Source organism: Cervus elaphus, chromosome 5, assembly GCF_910594005.1.
Source record: "Cervus elaphus chromosome 5, mCerEla1.1, whole genome shotgun sequence".
In the NCBI taxonomy this organism is placed as follows: Eukaryota; Metazoa; Chordata; class Mammalia; order Artiodactyla; family Cervidae; genus Cervus; species Cervus elaphus.
In genome coordinates this window covers 128,714,399-128,733,816 of record NC_057819.1, presented here as the reverse complement: position 1 = coordinate 128,733,816, position 19,418 = coordinate 128,714,399, and the positions used below count along the sequence as shown (strand labels likewise).

General features: G+C 56.8%; 2 protein-coding genes across 5 annotated transcripts in view; both read left to right on the top strand.

Annotated features, from left to right (window-relative positions):
• The window catches only part of DNAI2 (dynein axonemal intermediate chain 2), a 30,091-nt gene extending 20,070 nt beyond the window's left edge, over positions 1-10,021 (top strand). For both annotated transcript variants that reach the window (XM_043905636.1, XM_043905637.1), the window contains 5 exons: positions 3,560-3,783; positions 5,298-5,433; positions 5,995-6,141; positions 7,198-7,425; positions 9,237-10,021. In XM_043905636.1, coding sequence (XP_043761571.1) covers positions 3,560-3,783; positions 5,298-5,433; positions 5,995-6,141; positions 7,198-7,425; positions 9,237-9,365 — 864 coding nt within the window. In that variant the 3' untranslated portion in view covers positions 9,366-10,021. The remainder of the gene's footprint in view (positions 1-3,559; positions 3,784-5,297; positions 5,434-5,994; positions 6,142-7,197; positions 7,426-9,236) is intronic.
• A 4,798-nt stretch (positions 10,022-14,819) lies between these two features.
• The window catches only part of KIF19 (kinesin family member 19), a 29,779-nt gene continuing 25,180 nt past the window's right edge, over positions 14,820-19,418 (top strand). For all 3 annotated transcript variants that reach the window (XM_043905633.1, XM_043905634.1, XM_043905632.1), the window contains exons 1-2: positions 14,820-14,971; positions 16,602-16,682. In XM_043905633.1, coding sequence (XP_043761568.1) covers positions 14,933-14,971; positions 16,602-16,682 — 120 coding nt within the window. In that variant the 5' untranslated portion in view covers positions 14,820-14,932. The remainder of the gene's footprint in view (positions 14,972-16,601; positions 16,683-19,418) is intronic.

Here is a 19,418-nt window from a genome sequence, read left to right as displayed (position 1 = left end):
GCAGGGGGCAGCAGAGTAGAGGCAGAAAGCCCCTTTAATTCGCTGAGTTACCATTTGGCGAGTGTCCGGGCTGATCAGAAGGCGAGCTTTCTAACTGCACCGGATTCGGTGCACCACAGACGCCCCATTCTATAGGAAGAGCCCTGTCTAGGATTAGCATTCAGACGCCAGGCTCTGCCTCCGTCCCCGCCTCATGTCCTCATGTGGGACCCTGGGCTGGCAGCTCACCCCCCGAGGGGAAAGAAGAGGTGTTGGAGAGGAAAATGCGATCAGAGCAAACCCGATCTGGGGTTTGCTCTGGGCAAACCCGATCACAGACCTATGATGGCATTTAGTAACTGAGAAGGAGCAGTAAAGAGACTGCAAAGCGCAGGGCTTCCCTGGTGATCCAGTGGTTAAGAATCCCCCTTCCAATGCAGGAGACGCAGGTTTGATCCCTGGTCCATGAACTAAGATCCAATATGCCACAAGGCAACTAAGCCCACAAGCCATAGCTACTGAGCCGAAGGGCTGCACCTAAGATCCAACACAGCCAAATGAATAATCTAAAAAAAGAGAAGAAAGATAAATAAGAAATAGTGGCTTCCCTGGTGGCTCAGTGGTAAAGAATCCGCCTGCCAATGCAGGAGACTCAGTTTCAATCCCTGATCTGGGAAGATCCCACGTGCCGCAGAGCAGCTAAGCCCGGGGGCCACGATTATTGGGCCTGTGCTCCAGAGCCCGGGAGCTGCTACCGCTGAGCCCAGCTGCTGCAGCTGCTGAAGCCTGCGTGCCCTGGAGCCCATGAGCCACCACAAGAGACGCCACTGCAGTGAGATGCCCACGCACCACAATGAAGACTAGGCCGAGATCACCACAACCAGAGAAAAACCCGAGTCACAGTGAAGACTCAGCACAGCCAAAAATAAAAAATAAATTTTTTTTTAGAAGAAGAAATAGCAAAGCAGTCATGTGGATGTGTCCAAGGAGGGAGGCTTCTAGAAGCTCAAATGAAGAGTCCCTCCAAAGCAATAAAATGACCTTCCTAGATGGCTCCTGGCCTGACCCCCTCCTGGGTTCGTCACTGGTTTGCCTCCAGGCCGACATCATTCCCAGGCCGACATCATTCCCAGGCCCTTAGGAGGTGGACAGCTCTGTCCCCACCCTTGCCCTGGGAGTACCTCCCCCACCCCAAGCTGGGGGATGAATGTGGTGGGGGAGGTGGACGACAACTTTACTGAACACCCCTCACCCCTCAAGCCCCAGGCACTGTGGGGAGGATGCAGAAAAAGGTTCTGTGCTGGAATCAGAGATTTCTAGGCCAAGTGCTGGATGCAGTGACCACACCATCGCTGGTCCCCACTTGCCCCCGACCTTGTCTCTGAGTGGACACCGTGTGCTAGCCCCTTGTAACTAACTGCCTGATGCGACGAGCTTGTGTAATCACCCATGACCGTCTTGTAAGCTAATGGGATTATCATTATCCCAACTTTGCAGATAAACAAAATGAGTCTTAGTAGGGAGGTGAGTCACGTGCTCCAGAGCAGGGAGCAGCCGGGGCTCAAGCCCAGGGCTCTGACTCCAGGGCGGGGCTTTCCACCCTCGCCCCACCGAGGGGTCTGAGGCGTGAGGGCTCATCCCCCTTCCTACTTGCGGAGGCCCTGGAGCCGCCTTTACTCCTTACTTTTCTGGGCCTCTCAAGCTCTCTCTTCACTTTCCTTTAATGCCCCCCCCCCCCCCCATTTATAGGACTTCCCCGATGGCTCAGCAGATAAAGAATCCTCCAGCAATGCAGGGGACACAGTAGATGTGGGTTTGATCCCTGGGTGGGGAAGATCCCCTGGAGGAGGAGATGACAACCCACTCTAGTATTCTTGCCTGGAGAATCGCAAGGACCGAGGAGTCTGACGAGTACAGTCCATGGGGTCGCAAAGAGTCCAACACGACTGAGCAACTAAGCAAGCAAGCCCTCCATTTGTAGCCTAGCCGTTCTTTTTAATTGTGGTTAAAAAAAAGAAATTTAAAAAACACATCATGTAAAATGTACCACCTTAACCATTCTTTATTAAAGAAATGTTTATTTGTTTGGCTGTGTCAGCCCTTAGTTGTGGCACGCAGGACCTCCGTTGCTTCGAGTGGGATCTTTCATTGCAGCGCATCGACTCTCTAGTTGTGGTTCATGAGCTTAATTGCTCCACGGCATGTGGGATCCTAGTTCCCTGACCAGGGATTGAACCCCTGTCCCCTGCACTCCAGGTGAATTCTTAACCCCTGGACCACCAGGGACGTCTCCACCTTAACCATTCTTAAGTGGACAATTCAGTAGTGTGAAGTATATTTGCACTGTGGCCTCTCCAGAACTAGAACTTTTTCATCTTGCAAAACAAGCTCTGTATCTTTTAATCAACAAACTCCCCACTTTCCCCTTCCCTCAGTCCCTTCGACTTTCTATCTCTATGAAATTGGTTCCTCCGGGTACCGCATGCATTTTAGTGAATTCTTACTGTGTTTGTCTTTTTGTGACGAGCTTTTTTCACTTAGGACAACACTCTCAAGCTTTATCCACAGTGTGGCACATGGAAGAATTTTCCTCTTTTTTTTTTTTTTTTTGAGGCCAAATAATATCTCATTGTATGAATAGACTGGGGTTCCCTGATGGCTCAGATGGTAAAGACTCTGCCTACAGTGCAGCAGACCCGGGTTCGATCCCTGAGTCAGGAAAACCCCCTGGATAAGGGAATGGCAACCCACACCAGTCTTCTTGCCTGGAGAATTCCACGGACAGAGGAACCTGGCTGGTACAGTCCGTGGGATCACAAAGAGTCAGACACGCGACTGACACACACACGTGAACGGACCACATTTTGTTTTTCCATTCATGTGGACACTGGGTGGCTCTTACCTCTTAGCTCTTGTGAGTCAAGATGCTATGGAGGGGCCTCCCTGGGGGTGCAGTGACTAAGACTCTGAACTGCCAATGCAGAGGCCCAGGCTCAATCCATGATCAGGGAACTAGATGCCGCATGCCACAGCTAAGACCCAGCACAGCCAAATACATTTTAAAAAACAAAGCAAAAAGCAAAGAACCAAAAAACTCCAGCAACAATCATGGGACATGGGTATGCAATGAAGCCAAGTTTGCAGTGAGTAGTAGCTGGGGGCTGGAGGGGGGCTCTTCTAGACTCATGGGTCACATGATTCATTCAGTCATTTACTTTGTGTGTAGACGGACATTCAGGATCTTTTTTTGGCAAAATGCTTAGTGCGCACATGATGCTGCATGAAGGGCTGGTGATGTAGCTCTAGGGAACAGATGGCTGGGGGGCTTCATCACTCGTGGGGCCCTTGAGCAGGTGCTGAAGAAGGGTGAGATCTGCTCAAGCTGATCAAGAGTGGGGGCAGCCCCCCAAAGGGAGCGGGGCACAGCTCAAGCAGAGGTTTAAACCGAAGGCAGTTTCAGCACCTTTGGGCCCCCACCCCGCTGGTCCCACCACTCTGATCCCGGAAAGCCACTCTCCTTGCCAGCTTAACCCTGAGCTGAGGTTTCATGGAGCCTTCCACTCATGCACCCCCTCCACAGCCGACCAAGTTCATGGTGGGCACCGAGCAAGGCGTCGTCATCTCCTGCAACCGCAAGGGCAAGACGCCGGCCGAGAAGATCGTGTGTACTTTCTCAGGCCACCACGGCCCCATCTACGCCCTGCAGAGAAACCCATTCTACCCAAAGAACTTCCTGACCGTCGGCGACTGGACTGCCCGCATCTGGTCAGAGGACAGCCGAGAGTCGTCCATCATGTGGACCAAGTGAGGGGAAGATTGGGGCGGGAGAGGGGAGCTGGGGCCGGGCGGGACCAGGGGGCCCAGCCCAGCCCAGGGGGACCCTGAGCCTCTGTGCATCCACCCATAAAAACGGAGAAAACGGTTCCTCTCCAAACATCTGAGCTTATGCTAGGAAATAGCTTGATTCAGCGACTTCAGAAAGGAATCCGCTTCACACTGCCCATTCATCTATTGATGGACACTGGGGTTGTTTCTGTATCCTGACAATTGTGAATAATGCTGCAATGAACATGGAAGGGGGGTAGGTGTCTCTTAAAGATCCTGACTTCAATTCCTTTGGATAGAGACCCAGAAACGGGGGGCTTCCCTGACAGTCCAGGGGTTAAGACTCCGGGGTTTCAGTGCAGAGGATGTGGGTTTGATCCCTGGTCAGGGAACTAAGATCCCACATGCTTCGCAGCCAAAAACAAAAAAGAAAAAAAGTCCCAGAAACAGGACTGAGGACCTTCCACACTGTTTTCCATGGTGGTTGCACCAGTTTGCATTCCCACCAACAGTGCACAAGGGTTCTTGTTTCTCCACATCCTCACCCACACTCATCTTTGGGTTTTCTAATAATTTATCCATCCTCACAGGTGTGAGGTGATATCTCATTGTGGTTTTGGTTTCCTTCCTCTGATGACTAATGATGTCGAGCATCTTTTCACATACCTGTTAGCCATTTGTTTGTCATCTTTGAAGAAATGTCTGTCCATGTCCTTTGCCCGCCTTTTTAATTGGGTTATTTGTTTTCCTTTTGTTTTGTTGTGCCATTGAGTTGTATGAGTTCCTTATATATTTGGGGTGTTAAACCTTTATCAGATATCTGTTTTGCAAATATTTTCCCCCATTCCTTAGGTTGCCTTTTCGTTCTGTTGACTATTTCCTTTGCTCTGATCCTTTTTAAGTAGATACAATCCCACGTACTTATTTTTGCTCTTGTTGCTTATGCTTATGCTTTTGGTGCCAAATCCAAAAATTCATTGCCAAGGCCACTGTCAAGGAATTTTTCCTCTGTGTTTTCTTCTGGAAGCTTTATGGTTTCAGATGATATGTTTAAGTCTTTAGTTCATTGAGAGTTCAGTTTTGTCTATAACATAAGGGTCCAGTTTCATTTTTTGCTGTAGAAATCTTTGAAAATCGAGGTTAAATCAAGTAGGCAGAATAGCCCTCTCTTCATCTGAATAGTGTGAATGTTTCTGGGCAGATTTTCCTTTCTCCAACTCCTTTTCAAGTGAGTCTCATGGCCGGGGGACCAAGCCCAGGCCTGTGCCCTTGAGTTAGGTATAGAGAAACACCAGAGCCCTTTACAGTGCAAACTGTGAACCGTGGGAGGTGAGGCTGGCGCGGCTAGAAGTCAGACACCAGGAAGAACTTCCTGGCCAGGCTGAGACCCAGGAGCTGGGGAGGGGCTGGATGAGCAGGACCTCAGCTCAGCAGGCTCTCCCTGCGTCCCAATCCCCCCGTGGTCCCTGACCGGAGGGCCTGGCCCCCTACAGGTACCACATGGCTTATCTCACGGATGGCGCCTGGAGCCCCGTGAGGCCGGCGGTGTTCTTCACCACCAAGATGGACGGGACCTTGGACATCTGGGACTTTGTGTTCAAGCAGTGCGACCCCGCCCTCAGCCTGAAGGTCATGTGCATCCCCTCCCGGTGCATCCAAGCCCTCAGAGGCCTGGCCTCTCCTCTCACCAGGCCTGTTCCTTCCAAAGCCTGGGAGGGAGCTCCGGGTAGCTGAGCCTCCCAGCTGAGCCAGCCTTATCTTATCAGCAGAGGTGGGGCCGTGGGAAAGAGCGGGGCTGGGGGAACTGCAGCATGAAAGGGGCGCTGGAGGGACTTCCCTGGCAGTCCAGTGGTTAAGGCTCTGCCCTCCAATGCAGGGGGCATGGGTTCGATCCCTGGTCAGAGAACTAGGATCCACATGCCTATCTGTGTGGCCATTAAAAAAAAAAAGGAAAGAAAGTGAGGCTGGACTGAAGGAGTGGGTGTGGTGGGCGGGGTACGGTGGGAGATGAGGCTGGAGGGAAGGGTCTTGCAGCCGACCTTAGGGTGTGGACGCCCTCCTGTGGGTTGAGGCTGGGGTCCCCCTCGGTCGGGGAAGTCCCCAGTGGTGTTTGAATGGGGCTGCTGGCCTAAGCCTCCCCAAGAACCAGATGAGCGGAGGGTGACGTGGCTCTGCCTGGCCCTCCAACAGGTCTGTGACGAAGCCCTCTTCTGCCTCCGGGTGCAAGACAACGGGTGCTTCATCGCCTGCGGCTCCCAGCTGGGGACGACTACGCTGCTGGAGGTCTCGAACGGGCTGTGCACCCTCCAGAGAAATGAGAAGAACACAGCCTCCGCGGTAGGTGCGGGCCCCCGGCGAGGCGGGCACACTGGCTCCGGTCCTGGCCTGGCCCCCTGGCCGAGCGGGTTGGTCAGAGAAGGGCAGGCGTGCTCCCACTGCCTCCTGGGAAGCGGGTGGACATTCGGGAGGGGGGTGGTCAGGGAACGGGCCTGAGAAATGGGTGTTGGTCGTGTCTGAGCCCGCCCAGGCTTCACTGCTTGTAGCTGAGCGACCCTGGGCAAGTCTCTTGACTTCTCCAGGCTTTGATTTTCTTCAGCTGCAGGTCCAAGCAGTATGACTCAGTCGTTTTGTCTAGTTGTAAACAGTCTATGTTTGGGGCAGCCAAGCCTCTCTGAGGAAGGCTTGAAAGAAAGTGAAAGTGAAGTTGCTCAGTCATGGCTGACTCTGCGATACCATGGACTGTAGCCTATCAGGCTTCTCCATCCATGGGATTCTCCAAGCAAGAGTACTGGAGTGGGTTGCCATTTCCTTTTACAGTGGATCTTCCTGACCCAGGGATCAAACCCAGGTCTCCTGCATTGCAGGCAGACACTTTACCCTCTGAGCCACCAGGGAAGCCCCTAAAGAAGGCTTAGCTGATGCCAATAGAGAAGCAGCTGGAAGGGACTGCTCTGGGAAAGGGGGTGCTGGGGGGCTGAGATCCGTCACCCTGGCCGGGAGCCCTGGAAACACCTCCCTAGAGCCATGGGGCACCCAGAAGGGTTGAAACGCCCTGATGCTGAGATCCTGGCAGGCCCTCCTGGCTCCGCCTGAGCGTGCAGTCCCCCCACTGAGCTGGGCCTCCGGGGGTCCCAGGGACACCACCTAGAACACCCCCAGAGGGCATGCTTCACACCGGCATCAGGGTCTTGGAACTCCTTGGAACTGCATGACTTGGCATCCCTGCTCCCCCCTGCGAGCCCCAGTATTTAGCCCCTGCTTTCTTGCCATCGGCCTGGAGCGGGGCTCCGGGGGGCTGCCTTGAGCAGAGTGAGGGGAGCCCGCTGGCCCCCGCACTGGGAGCCGGGGCTGCCCGCCCGCCCCTACCGCGGCCTCCCTGTCTCTCTGCCCCAGATATTCGAGCGCGAGACGCGGCGGGAGAAGATCCTGGAGGCCAGGCATCGGGAGATGCGCCTGAAGGAGAAGGGCAAGGCCGAGGGCCGGGACGACGAGCTGAGGGAAGAGCTGCCCATCTTGAACCTGGAGGAGCTGGTCACCAAGGCCGAGGAGGAGTTCTTCGACATCATCTTCACGGAGCTGAAGAGGAAGGAGGTGGAAGCCATGAAGAAGAAGCCCAAACCTGTAGGCGCCTCGCACGGGGGCTCAGGGTGGGGTGGGCGGGAGGGAGCCATGGGGCCCCGGCCACCTGCCTGCTGACCTCCTGGGCGGCCCCAGCAAGTGGCCCCACCAGGCGGACCTTCCTTTGTCCATCTGGCAAATGGGGAGAGTGACTCCCTTCCTCCTGGGGAATTCTAAGTCTCCTAACAGGCTTCCGGCTCCCTGAGCTTCTCGGAATCCTCTGCCCACACCCCAGAGGGCACCTTGAACTTCATGCGCATGACCAACTGGATGAGGACCCAGGGCTACCCGAGCCATGAGAGGAGAGGGGGCCTGGAGGCCTGGGGGCCAGAGAGGGGGCTGTGAGGTCCGCGGTGACCCCGCCTGGCGTGAGGGGCTGACACCGGTCCTGAGCTCGGCCATCCACGCCAAAGAGTCGGTCCAACTCGGAGCCGACTAGACAGCAGCATCCAGCCATGGCCCTATGCCAGAGCACTTTCTAGCCGTGTTGCCTGGGCTGGTCACTCCACTTGTTAATTCCTTCATTTCTATCTGGAATAGGAGGAGGCTGAGTGATGAAGGTGGTGTCTGGTCACCTTCCAGATCCTCCTGGGTACCAGGGGACAGAGGAAGGAAAAGATGTGGTCTGCCTGGACCATTACTTTCAGGGGCCCAGGGATAAGATGCTAAGATGTGAAAGAGTAAAAGCCCAGCGTGCCAGGGAGAAGAAGAAGTGAGCGTGGAACAGCGTCTGCCCTTGTCGGCAAGACTTAGGGGAGGAAGGAAAACTCACAGAGCAGTTCAAGGGACTTGCCCGGCGGTCCAGTGGTTAAGACTGCATGCTTCCACTGCAGGGGGTGCAGGTTCTGTCCCTGGTCAGGGTACTAAGATCCGGCATGCCACTCAGCCAAAAAAAAAAAAAAAAAAGGGATTGAGAAGTTCGAGGCTGATAACAGAGTGCTGAAGCAGGGGTGAGACCATCACCGGCCCACGAAGCCAGCCCGCAGCGGCAAGAGGGGCTGCGTGGCCAGTCCTCAGGCAGCAAGGGAGTGGCCAGGTAGGAAGGTGGGTGAGCACTCGGAGGAGCTGACTGGTTCCATCTCGTGACTGCTCCCCGCGTCGTCTCCCTGTCCCTGGGTCTTGAGACAGGCGGTGACTTCTGTGGGCGCGTTTTGCACCTGGACGCAGTCGGATCTGAGTGGTCTTACTCTCTCACCATCCGGTGGTCGGGGGTGGGGGCGCCAAGGCGAGGCTGGAGTCCCGGCTTTCTGACCCTGTGGCCTGGGAACCCCCTCAACCGTCCACACTGGGCCCTCCAGAAGGTCTGCAGGCAAAGTGCGATGCGGCCACTGACTCCATGCCTGCCGCACCCTGAATGTGCTCCCCGCGGCGGCTGGAGCACCCTGGATGGAGACAGTGACTCTCAGAAGGGGTTAGGCTTCACAGAGCCTGGCCCCCTCCCTCTGCCGCCCACCACAGGCTTCCTGCGCGTCTCTGCGTCCCTGCACTTGGCCAGACGTGCTGGAGACAATCCTCTGCTGCGTCCTCCCCTGAATTATTTCGAATCCCAGCCACTGCCCTGAAGGAATCACGCTGGGCGTTAGGGCAGGGGACCTAGGGGGATTCTCAGGGGAGCTAGCTCGCGGCCGCCCAGGCAGCAAGCGGCAGGTGCCCGCCGTCCACGCCTGCCGGAGCTGAGTACCCTCTCAGCCCCTGAGGCCGTGGTGCTGGCTGCATGGTCTTCTGGGCGCCTGGCATTCCCGGGCTCAGGGGTTAACGTCCCGGTGCCAGGAAGGCCTGCCCCCTACCAACAAGTCTCTGCTGTCTTTCCGTAGCTGAAACAGTCAAGCCAGGAGACAGATGAGGAGGTGCAGGGAGAGGAAGAAGCGGAGGAGGAGAGAGGCGATGGTGAAGGGGAGGAAGGAGGCAGTGAAGAGAGTCCAGCGCTGGGAGGTCAGCCCTGACCGGAGCCCAGCCCTCACGCGCCTGTATCCCCTCTCTGGGCACCGCCCTGGTGTTACAAGTGGGAGCTGACCGCCTTCCTTAAAGGGGATGGGTGGCGCAAAGGGACTCTGACCCAGCCCTCCTCGCCCTACAGATCCCCAGTCCCCACCGACTCCCCGAGACCTCTCGGAGGGAGTGAAGGGGCACAGGTCCATCCCCGAGCTGGTCCCCAGCCAAGCTCAGACTGCTCCCCTAACCCCACGGTCCCCGTGGATTCAGCTTCCCAAGGGCTGTCCTGATGAGCATCTCCCTTCACAAGCCTGCAGAGCCTCCTCCGGGCTTGCCATGGCCACCATCGGGCCTCGGGAAGGCCTGTGGGTGGGGAAGGGGGGTCCTCTCATTCTCCTTTACTGAACGTCCCCACCCACATTTGGCTGGGGAACACAAAGCCTGTCCACTTCTAAGATGTCTGTCCAAGCAACTTCTCTGGGAGATGTTTACCTCCGAAAGGGTGAGAGACGACGGATGAGACGAGCCTGGTGAACACAGCGAGCTTTCTGCTATCTTCGTGCTCGTAAAGTTAAATTATTAATAATAATAATGACTACCAAAGGTCAGTGCTTACTATGCCTCCTGTACTCAGAGCTTTTCAAGTTATCTCTGTCGTTCTTTTGATAAAGTCGCCGGAAGGTTTCTGCTCTGACTGTTCCTCCTCAGCAGAGGGAGAAGCGGGTTCTGGGAGACAGGTGGGCACGTGCCGGTGACAGGGCTCACAGGGGTTGGTGCGGGGACGGGAGCCCAGGCAGCTCCCCGGAGCCTGCGCGGCAGGTGACCACAGGCTGGGTGCTAGGCAAGGTCCTCTGGGGCTGCAGCGTGGGCGGCGGGCTGCCCTGAAACCACCGCAAAGCAGGGCGTCCAGCGACCAGAAACGGTAGGACCAGAGAGCAACCCAGAAGCCGGCATGCGCCAGGAGAAGTCCCGGATCACCCGCAGGTCCCCAGGGTGACCAGAAGTGCCCTTTCAAAGACCACCTATGTTAAGAGTCTCACTGGGGAAGGACCCAGGGCCAGCCGCCCCTTGTGCCCAAAGAGGAAAAAAAATCCAGTTGCCATGATAAAACAGTCAGCAAGGGGCACATGGATTGAGCACTTGATCTTTGCGATAGCCCCAGAAAGGGTGATATTCCCACCTTCAATCCCTGAGTCTCTACGTGCCTGCCAAGCAAGACCCCGAGGGATGGGGCTGCCCGAGTCTCGTGGGAGCAAGTGGCATAGCGGAGACCCCAGAGCTTATGCCCTTACGCACCCCATTCCTCGGTCTCCCAGGAGGAGGAAGGGGCCGGCCCGCCTGCATCCAGGGAGGGGCCGCTGGCGCATCCCACATCCTGCTTTATGGGGTCTCCTGTGATGGGCCCCTCACTGCGGGAGGATGCAGGGAGCCCCAGAACTGCCCGATGAAGGTCAGCAGTTTCAATGGAGGGGCAAGGGGGTGATTTTGCCGTCAGTGGGACACTTGGCCATGTCTGGGGACATTTTGACTTTTTTAATTGATTAATTTATTTTTGGCCACTCTGGGTCTTCGTGGCTGCGCACAGGCTTTCTCCAGTTGCCGAGGGCAGGGGCTACTCTCTAGCGGCAGTGCTGAGGCTTCTCATTGCAGCGGGGTCTCTCGTCGAGGAGCACGGCCTCTGGGCCCTTGGGCTCAGCGGTCAGGGGCGCACGGGCTCAGTTGCCCTGCAGCATGCGAAATCTTCCTGGGACAGGGGTCAGACCTCTGCACCGGCAGACGGATTCATAACCCCGGGACCACCAGGGAAGTCCTGGGGACATTTCAGATTGACATAACCAGTCGGAGGGCGCTACTGGCGTCCCATGGATAGAAGCCACAGATGCTGCTAAATATCCAAGGGTGCATAAGACAGTCGACACCACAGTGAATCATCCCACCCAAGATGTCAACAGCGTGGAGGTCAAGAAACCCTGACTTACGGAAGACAGCCTATCCAAATGAAATCTCCTGGAGAAAGTCAGAGCTCCCTGCATTGGCCCTGCACACTGACTGACCGCTGAGTGAGACGTTCGGCCTGTGAACTCCCAGAGAGAATATTCTCTTGCTGTACCATAATCTGGGCCTTTGGCTGGTGCTGGCCAGGGTGGGCCACCTCTGGAGTCTCAAGCCCTTCACTGTGGTGCAGACGTGCTGTGGTGCTGGATGGCATTTGAGGAACGGGTGTGGGAGCGGAGAGGAGGTCCCCGCGGACACCGCAGGGCAAAGGCTGTCATGGGCTCTGAGCATGCGACACCCATCACCGCCCATCTTCACCAATGACCACCTGCCTTCTCATTCATCAGCCTCGTCTGGAGCCTGTTGCCTGGTCTTCCCCGACGGGGAGCAAGACAAAACCATGATGCATCACAAGGGACCCAGACACCGCTGGAAAGACCTGGCACGTGGGCATGGAATGTGGATGACAGGCCCTGGGTGTGGGGACCCATCCAAGCAGGACGGGAGAGTGGCAGAAGCAGTGGCTGGACTGGTGTGTCCATGGCAGTTAAGGGCCCCACACCCCGGGGTCCATGCACACCCGGGGGAGAGTCTGCTCCCTCCCGGACCCGTGTTCCTCTCTGCCGACCTGATCGATTACGATGCCGCTGACCAATGACACGCAGCTGCCACTGTGGCAGCCCTGGGTGCTACGGGGGAGTCACGGCCCCACGTACCCTTCTCCGGGGCAACTGGGTTCTGTGGGCCCCAGGGCAGGACTCTGAAGAAGGATCTCCTTGCCCTTTGTTAGAAACCAAGTGCTCCCCCAGGGTCCAGAGGCCCCTGAGATGGCATTGGCCCAGGGGAGGCCAAGGGGGGCTGCTAGGAACCCACGTGGGCCTGTTCTCTGTCAGCTTTGCAAAGTGGGGGAGAGAGCAGGCAGGGGGCCCAGGAGGCCGTGATGCCGTCCAGGTGAGAAGAGGTAAAAGCTGGAGCCCAGGCCGTGTGGCCAGGAGATGGCGAGGAGGAGACGCACTTGCCGAAGCAGAACCGCCAGGATCAGAGTACAGTTTGGGTTAGGCTTTGGTGCTTCCACTGCCAAGGGCCCAGGCTTGATTCCTGGTCAGGGGACTAAGATCCCGCATGCCACATGGTGTAGTTGAAAGAGAAGAGGACTTCCCTGGTTGTACAGTGGATAAGAATCTGCCTGCCAATGCAGGGGACACGGGTTCTATCCCTGGTCCGGGAAGATCCCACATGCTGTGGAGCAACTAAGCCCAGGCATCACAGCTACTGAGCTGGTGTCTAGAGCCCACGAACCGCGACCACCAAGCCCATGGGCCGCAACGACTGGAGCCTCTGTGCCTGGCGTCTGTGCCCCTTGACAAGAGAAGAAACCTGAGCACTGCAACGAAGGATGTCCCCCGCTTGAAGCAACTAAAGAAAGCCCGCGCAAAGCAATGAAGACCAAGCACAGCCAAAAATAAATGCATTTTAAAATACATATTTACGTAAAGAAAGAAAACGAATGGAGAGGATGAGAGGAAAGGGGAAATCAAAGATGACTCAGAGGTGCAGGGCTCTCAGGGACAGCAGTGTCGCTGACAGAAACACCAGAGTCAAGCCGGGAATGTCTGGGAATAGAGAGGACTTTGTGATGAGTCAGGATGCAAGTAAGACGGGCTGGGACTGCCTGCTTAGAAGCTCCTCTTATTTTGACCAGCATGGGCCATCCTGGGTGGGATTTATGCATGAGGAGGAACAGAAAAGAGAGAAAAATTGCTATAGTGTAATTAATTAGAGGCCTCTTGTACTGATCCAAACAGATAAGACTTAGGAGTCTGAAATGCAAGCCTAGAGTGTTGTTTTTTTTTTCTCTTTCAACACATTTTGGATCTTCCTTTTGTTTTTTTTACCCTTGCCACACTCTTTGTTCCCCAACCGGGGATTGAACCTGGCCCTCAGCAATGAACAGAGTCTGCTATGGACCAACAGGGAATTCCCTGGAAAGTGTTTTTGATCCAGATGATCCATCTTCAAACGTACCTGCTTCTCAGCGCCGCTCGCCCACTTGCAAACCAGCCAACTTCTGTGCGCAGTCCCGGGAGCAGCCTGGGCCAGAGAACGGGACGAAACCCTGGGAGCCCCTGCAGGAGTGTTTGGTTTCCACCAGGCTACCCTTGGTTTATCTATTTATCAACTCCAAGGCCACGGGCAGGCTCCTGACACTGTCTATTAATAACTGCAGCTAACACAAGCTCCTCGGGGGCAGCCAGGGAAGCCAGCCCCAGAGCACAGGCTGGCGTCATGCTCTGGGTGTGCGCCAGGCCGTCTGAGACAGTCCCGGGGGGTGAGTGGCTCTTCCTAACCCAGCTCCTTAAAGGGGGAATGAACCTCGCTGGACGCCCCTCGCCCAGTCTTTGTGGTAGGGGGTGGGGGGTGGCTGCCAGGCTCAACTCCAGGAGACAAGAGGAAAGAGGGGGGCTTCTTCCATCAGACGTGGGTGGAGCTCCACCCTTACCCAGGAAACTAAGGCCCAGAGGGGACAGGAACCCTTGGCTCCAGCTGGTTCAGCAGGTTGGATGTGAGGTGGGACCAGAATCCTGTTTTCCCGGGGCCTCCTGAGGCCAGGAGTCTTTCCACTGTGCTCCCTGCAGGTAATCGCCGTTGTTCCCACCGAGGATGGGGACGACAGCGTTCAACCTGCACTTTCTTGCGCAGAATGGTGTCTCGGGCTTCCCTGGTGGCTCAGGGGTAAAGAATCCGCCTGCAATGCAGGAGATGCCAGTGGACACAGGTTCGATCCCTGGGCCGGGAAGATCTCCTGGAGAAGGGACTGGCAACCCACTCCAGTACTTTTGCTTGAAAAATTTCAGGGACAGAGGAGCCTGGCGGGCTACAGTCCATGGGGTTGCAAAACAGTCCGACAGGACTTAGCGACTCATCAGCAACACTGGGGGTCTTAGAGCAGGCAGGGAGCCAGAAGGCACACAGACCCACCACCCATCTTGGCCTAGACGCTGGGTTTACCCATCAGGGCCTGTTAACTGGACACAACGCAAGTGATACAGGCATTCCCCTGCACGTGCGCGGGCGGGCAGCCCAGGCATTCTCCTCACTCGCTGTCACTGGACATTCGGTGGGGACACCGCGCCAGTGACACGAGCCTCAGCCACGGTGCCCGCAGCGCCCATGGAAACATGATGCTGCCCGCTGCCGCCCGGGAGACGCTGAGAGTCGGACGGACGGACAGGCGGACGGGGCAGCGGATGCGCGTGGCTCGAGCAGGCGGAAGGCAGGGAGCGCGGGCGCCCACGGGGCGGACGCAGAGCCGCGCCGAGGGCCCGGGGGTCGCCCAGGGCGACGCTCCCCGAGAAAGGGGCGGAGGCGGCCACCTCCCGTTCGCAGCCCGAGGGGGGCGGGTCGCCGTCCGGGCCCGCCCCTGCCCGCCCCCTGGCCCCGCCCGGCCCGGTCCGCGCCCTCGGCCGCGCGCGCCTTGTTGGTTTCGGGTTGTCAGGCAGCGGCCGCGCGGGCCCGGCGGCGGTGGGCGTGCGGCTCGGCCATGCCCGCGATCTCGGCCTGAGCCCTTCCGCCCGCCGCAGGCATGAAGGACAGCGGGGACTCCAAGGACCAGCAACTCATGGTGAGACCTGGTCAGCCTCCTCCTCCTCCTCGACCCATCCCCGGCCCCCAGAACCCAGACCCTGCCGGCGGCAGGGGTGTTTCCACTAAGAGGACACTTAAGACCAGGAACTGCGACGGTCCAGAGCAACTTTGCCAAGTCGTGGATATCAAGAAGGAAGGCATCCTGGCCACCCTGCTAAGACCTGAGAAGTTGGCCAGGCTTCAGTCCCACCCCACTTTACACCTTCCCACCAGGGGACACCCTCCCGCCAGACTGCTCTCTGATCCAGAAGAGACAGGGGCAGGGGGCACCTGACCCATCTTCCTGGAGAAGGAAAGTGGAGGTTTCCCGGTGAACCAGGGTACCCAGGACTGGTGGGGTCAAGAGGTTAGAGGATTTGGGGGACCATAGGTGGGCAAGAGTCCCCACGTGTCAGAGGAGTGGGCACAGGATTGAGGGGGGTGGTTATTGAGTGGCTGTCCATGTCAGGACTCTAAATATTCCAGAGAAGTGCTGGAAGCCACCAAGACGGCCCCCCAGGCCCTGGGGACTGGGGCAGAGGAGGGGGTGTGAATGGGGGTCCAAGAAGCAGCTAAGAGACAAAGACAGATTTGATTATCAACAGGGCCAGGTCAGAGTGATGGGGGTGGGGGAGACTCAGTGACCCCAAGGCAGATGCGCCCTCCCAGCCCCTAACTTCTGAGATCTGGGGAAGCCCCTCCACCACCAGCAGGTAGGTGGTGAGGTAACCGGAGGATAAGGCAACCCCAGAGATTCCTGCCTGTCTAGGTAGGGCGGGCTCGCTGCTTCGAAGATGCACCTCCGCCTCAGGCCCCCCAGCAAGCCCAGGGCTCTGGAACATCCTGTCTGGCAGTTTAGAATTGCCTCTTTGCAAATGGCTTGCCTTGGCAGGTGTGGATGCAGGGGCCGCCCCTCCCATCCGTGGAGTTTGACTGAGGAGGCAGGAGGGCACTCTGACCCTGCAGTGCCTCTGAGAGTGAAGGGTTCTTACCGGGCCTGAGGGTGGCTAGTTATACCCACCTGCCCAACAGGTGTTTCCCCTTTATCAGAAGAATAAACAGCTCCCCCTTCTTTTGGGGGGACCCACGCCCAGGATGGGGACCCACCATCTCTCTCTGGCCGGAGGACCGAGCGAGGAGGGAGCCCTTGATGGTGCCGTCCTCGGGTAGGGATGGAGTCAGTACGAGGAGGGGAGGTTCCCTGGGCCTCCATCCCACCACCCAGCCGCCACGTGCAGCGCGTCACTCACAGACGCACAGACAGGCTGCCCTGGTGCCAAGGGCTCCAAGTTCAAAGCCCAGGGGAGCTGCAGGTGCTTAATTCGGGCGTGTGACTGATGCAGCCGGGAGGAACAGAGAGCTGTCTCCTCTGGGCTCTCCTCTGGGGCACAGGCTCCTAGGAAATTCGCAGACACAGACACAGCCCGCGTGCTGTGGACCTGGGGCCCTCATCCTGGATGGTCGCCTTGAACCACCGAGTTTTCCTTAAGATGAGCCGGGCTTTGGCTGATCAAAGAGGAACCCACAGGGCTTATCCGAGGAAAGGATCCTGGGGTCCTCTCATCCTTCTCTCGGGGTCAGGCACAGCCCTCTGCATCTAATCCCGGGGGTCTGACCTTCCCTCCCAGGTGGCGCTCCGGGTCCGGCCCATCAGCGTGGCGGAGCTGGAAGAAGGAGCCACCCTCATCGCCCACAAAGTGGATGAGCAGGTACGTGGGGGCTGTGGCCGGGAGCTGCAGAGCGGGGCAGGGGTCTGCTCTCACCCACTGGGGGCAGGCACGTACTCAGCTGGTGGAGGCAGGAAGGACCCCTCCTCTACCCTCCCAACTCCTGGCTGTACTATTGATTGCATCATCAAGGAAACCACCATCCTTCTTCCAGGAAGCCTCCCTAGAATGATCTAGGGAGCTAAAGCTTTAGCTAAAGCTAAAGCTAAAGAGAGCTAAAAGCTTCCCTGGTCCAGGGGGAAGTGAGCTGAGCCCTCCATTCCAGCCCTGAAAAAATTCACACACCTTCCATGTACTCATGACTTAACTTCCCCACCTTAATGGATCTGCTACCCATAGAGCGTGTGTTCCTAGGGTCACCAGACTGTTCATGGCTTGCAGAGTCTTCGGATGTCTGTTTGCTCTCTTGGTCTTCCTGTCATTATTATGAGCTGGGCAGGGCAAGCTCCACCTCCATTTACACAAGAGACAATAAATATTTATCAAGTACCCACAACACACCGGGGTAGTACTAGCAGCCAGGAAACCACGGTGAGCAGAAAAGACCCTGCCCTCCTTTCATGGCTTTCTTGTAATGAAACACATGAGTTTGTGGCCAGCAAGGGCTGCAAAGAAATGCGTGGTGCTATGGGAGTAAGAGGGAACTTGAGCTTGTCCCGGAGTCAGGGAGGACTTCCCTGAGAAAGGATGCTTGAGCTGAAACATGAGGGATGAAGGGGAGTTCTTTACGAGTGTGCTGAAGGGAGAAACTTCAGCCAGAGGGACTTGTGTGTGCAAAGGCCCTGTGGTGAGAGGGGGTGGTGATGCGCCTGGGTAACTTAGAAAAGGCCAGCGTGGCTCAGGCTGGAGGGAGAAAGGGGTGAGAGGAGGGGGAGGAGGCTGGAGGTGCGGGCAGGAGCCACACTGTCCCCTGTAGCCAGGGTGGTTTTTGTTTGTTTGTTTGTTTAAAGGAAGGTTTTATTTTTGACATTTCAATCCTTAATCAGTTTTTTAAAAAAAAATTTTTTTTATTTTTGGCTGCATCGGGTCTTAGTTGTGTGTGGGATCGTCACTGTAGAGCGCGGACTTCTCTCTGGGCGTGGCCCCAGGGCTCAGCAGGTGTACCGCGCGGGCTGAGTTGTTGTAAAGCCCGTGGGATCTTAGTTCCCCAGCCAGGGATCAAACCTGTGTCCCCTGCATTGCAAGGCAGACTTTTAACCACTGGACCAGCAAGAAAGTTCCAGCCAGGATGCTTTTGGGGTAGGCAGTTGAGGATCCAAGCATGGGCTGGGGGTGGGCACCGTGGTGAGGGCAGCAAGGGCAGTCTTGGTGCCTGGGTAGAAGCATCATGCTGCTCTAGCCTATGGGGACCCTGAAAGTGGCCACTTGCCTCCGCTCTGTGGCTGCTGCTGCTGGCCTCTCCCGAGCGCCAGGGCTCATCAAGGCAGCAGAGTGTGCTGGGGGAGCGGTCAGAGGAATCAGGGAGGCCCCGCGTGGTGCAGAGAGAGACGCAAAGTGAGCACTTGCTGCCCTTGACTCTGGAATCCTGACCTCAGGAAGCCTGACGGCCATGATAAGACCACAGGCGGGCAACACAGCATGAGCTGCCGGCCTGCCTCTGGGGTTCCAGGAGGCAGGTGCCCGCCGCAGCTGCTTCCTTCAGCCCTGACGAGCTGTGGGCGTGGCAGAACTGGGTGGCTCCGGCCTCCTGATTTCTCTTTCTCTCTTCCCCCTTGGAAAAGGGTAGCCTTCCTCAAAGACCTCAGGGAAAGCAGGGGGAGGCTGGGAAGACCCCACCTAAAAGCCCAGCGGGGGCAGGATGTGCGCACACAACAGTCAAGCAGGGTAGGTTCTGCCACTTACCAGCTGTGTGGCCTTGGCCAGGATGCTTCCAGAAGCCTCAGTTGCCTCCTCTGTAACTGAGGACAGTAACCACAATGCCTTCTCTAAAGAGTCTTTGGGAGCTAATATGTGCGCAGTGCTTCCCCAGGTGCTGGTATGCAGTGGGCATTTAATAGCTGTGAATTATCATCTGCAGGGCTTCCCTGATGGCTCAGATGATAAAGGATCTGCCTGCAATGCAGGAGAGACCCGGGGTTCGGTCCCTGAGTTGGGAAGATCCCCTGGAGAAGGGAATGGCTACCCACTCCAGTATTCTTGCCTGGAACATTCCATGGAGAGAGGAGCCTGATGGGCTACTAGTCCATGGGATTGCAAAGAGTTGGACACGATTGAGCAACTAACACACACATCATCTACTATAAGTTCCCTCCCTACTAAGGAGTTCCATCCGAGAGCACGTTCGTAAGTCCACTTTGTGCGTAAGTCCGACAAAGTTAGCCTCAGTTCAGTTCAGTTCAGTCGCTCAGTCGTGTCCAACTCTTTGCGACCCCATGAATCGCAGCATGCCAGGCCTCCTGTCCATCACCAACTCCCGGAGTTTACTCAAACTCATGCGCATTGAGTCTGTGATGCCATCCAGCCATCTCATCCTCTGTCGTCCCCTTCTCCTCCTGCCCCCAATCCTTCCCAGCATCAGGGTCTTTTCCAATGAGTCAACTCTTCCCATGAGGTGGCCAAAGTATTGGAGTTTCAGCTTCAGCATCAGTCCGTCCAATGAACACCCAGGACTGATCTCCTTTAGGATGAACTGGTTGGATCTCCTTGCAGTCCAAGGGACTCTCCAGAGCCTTCTCCAATACCACAGTTCAAAAGCATCAATTTTTAGGCGCTTAGCTA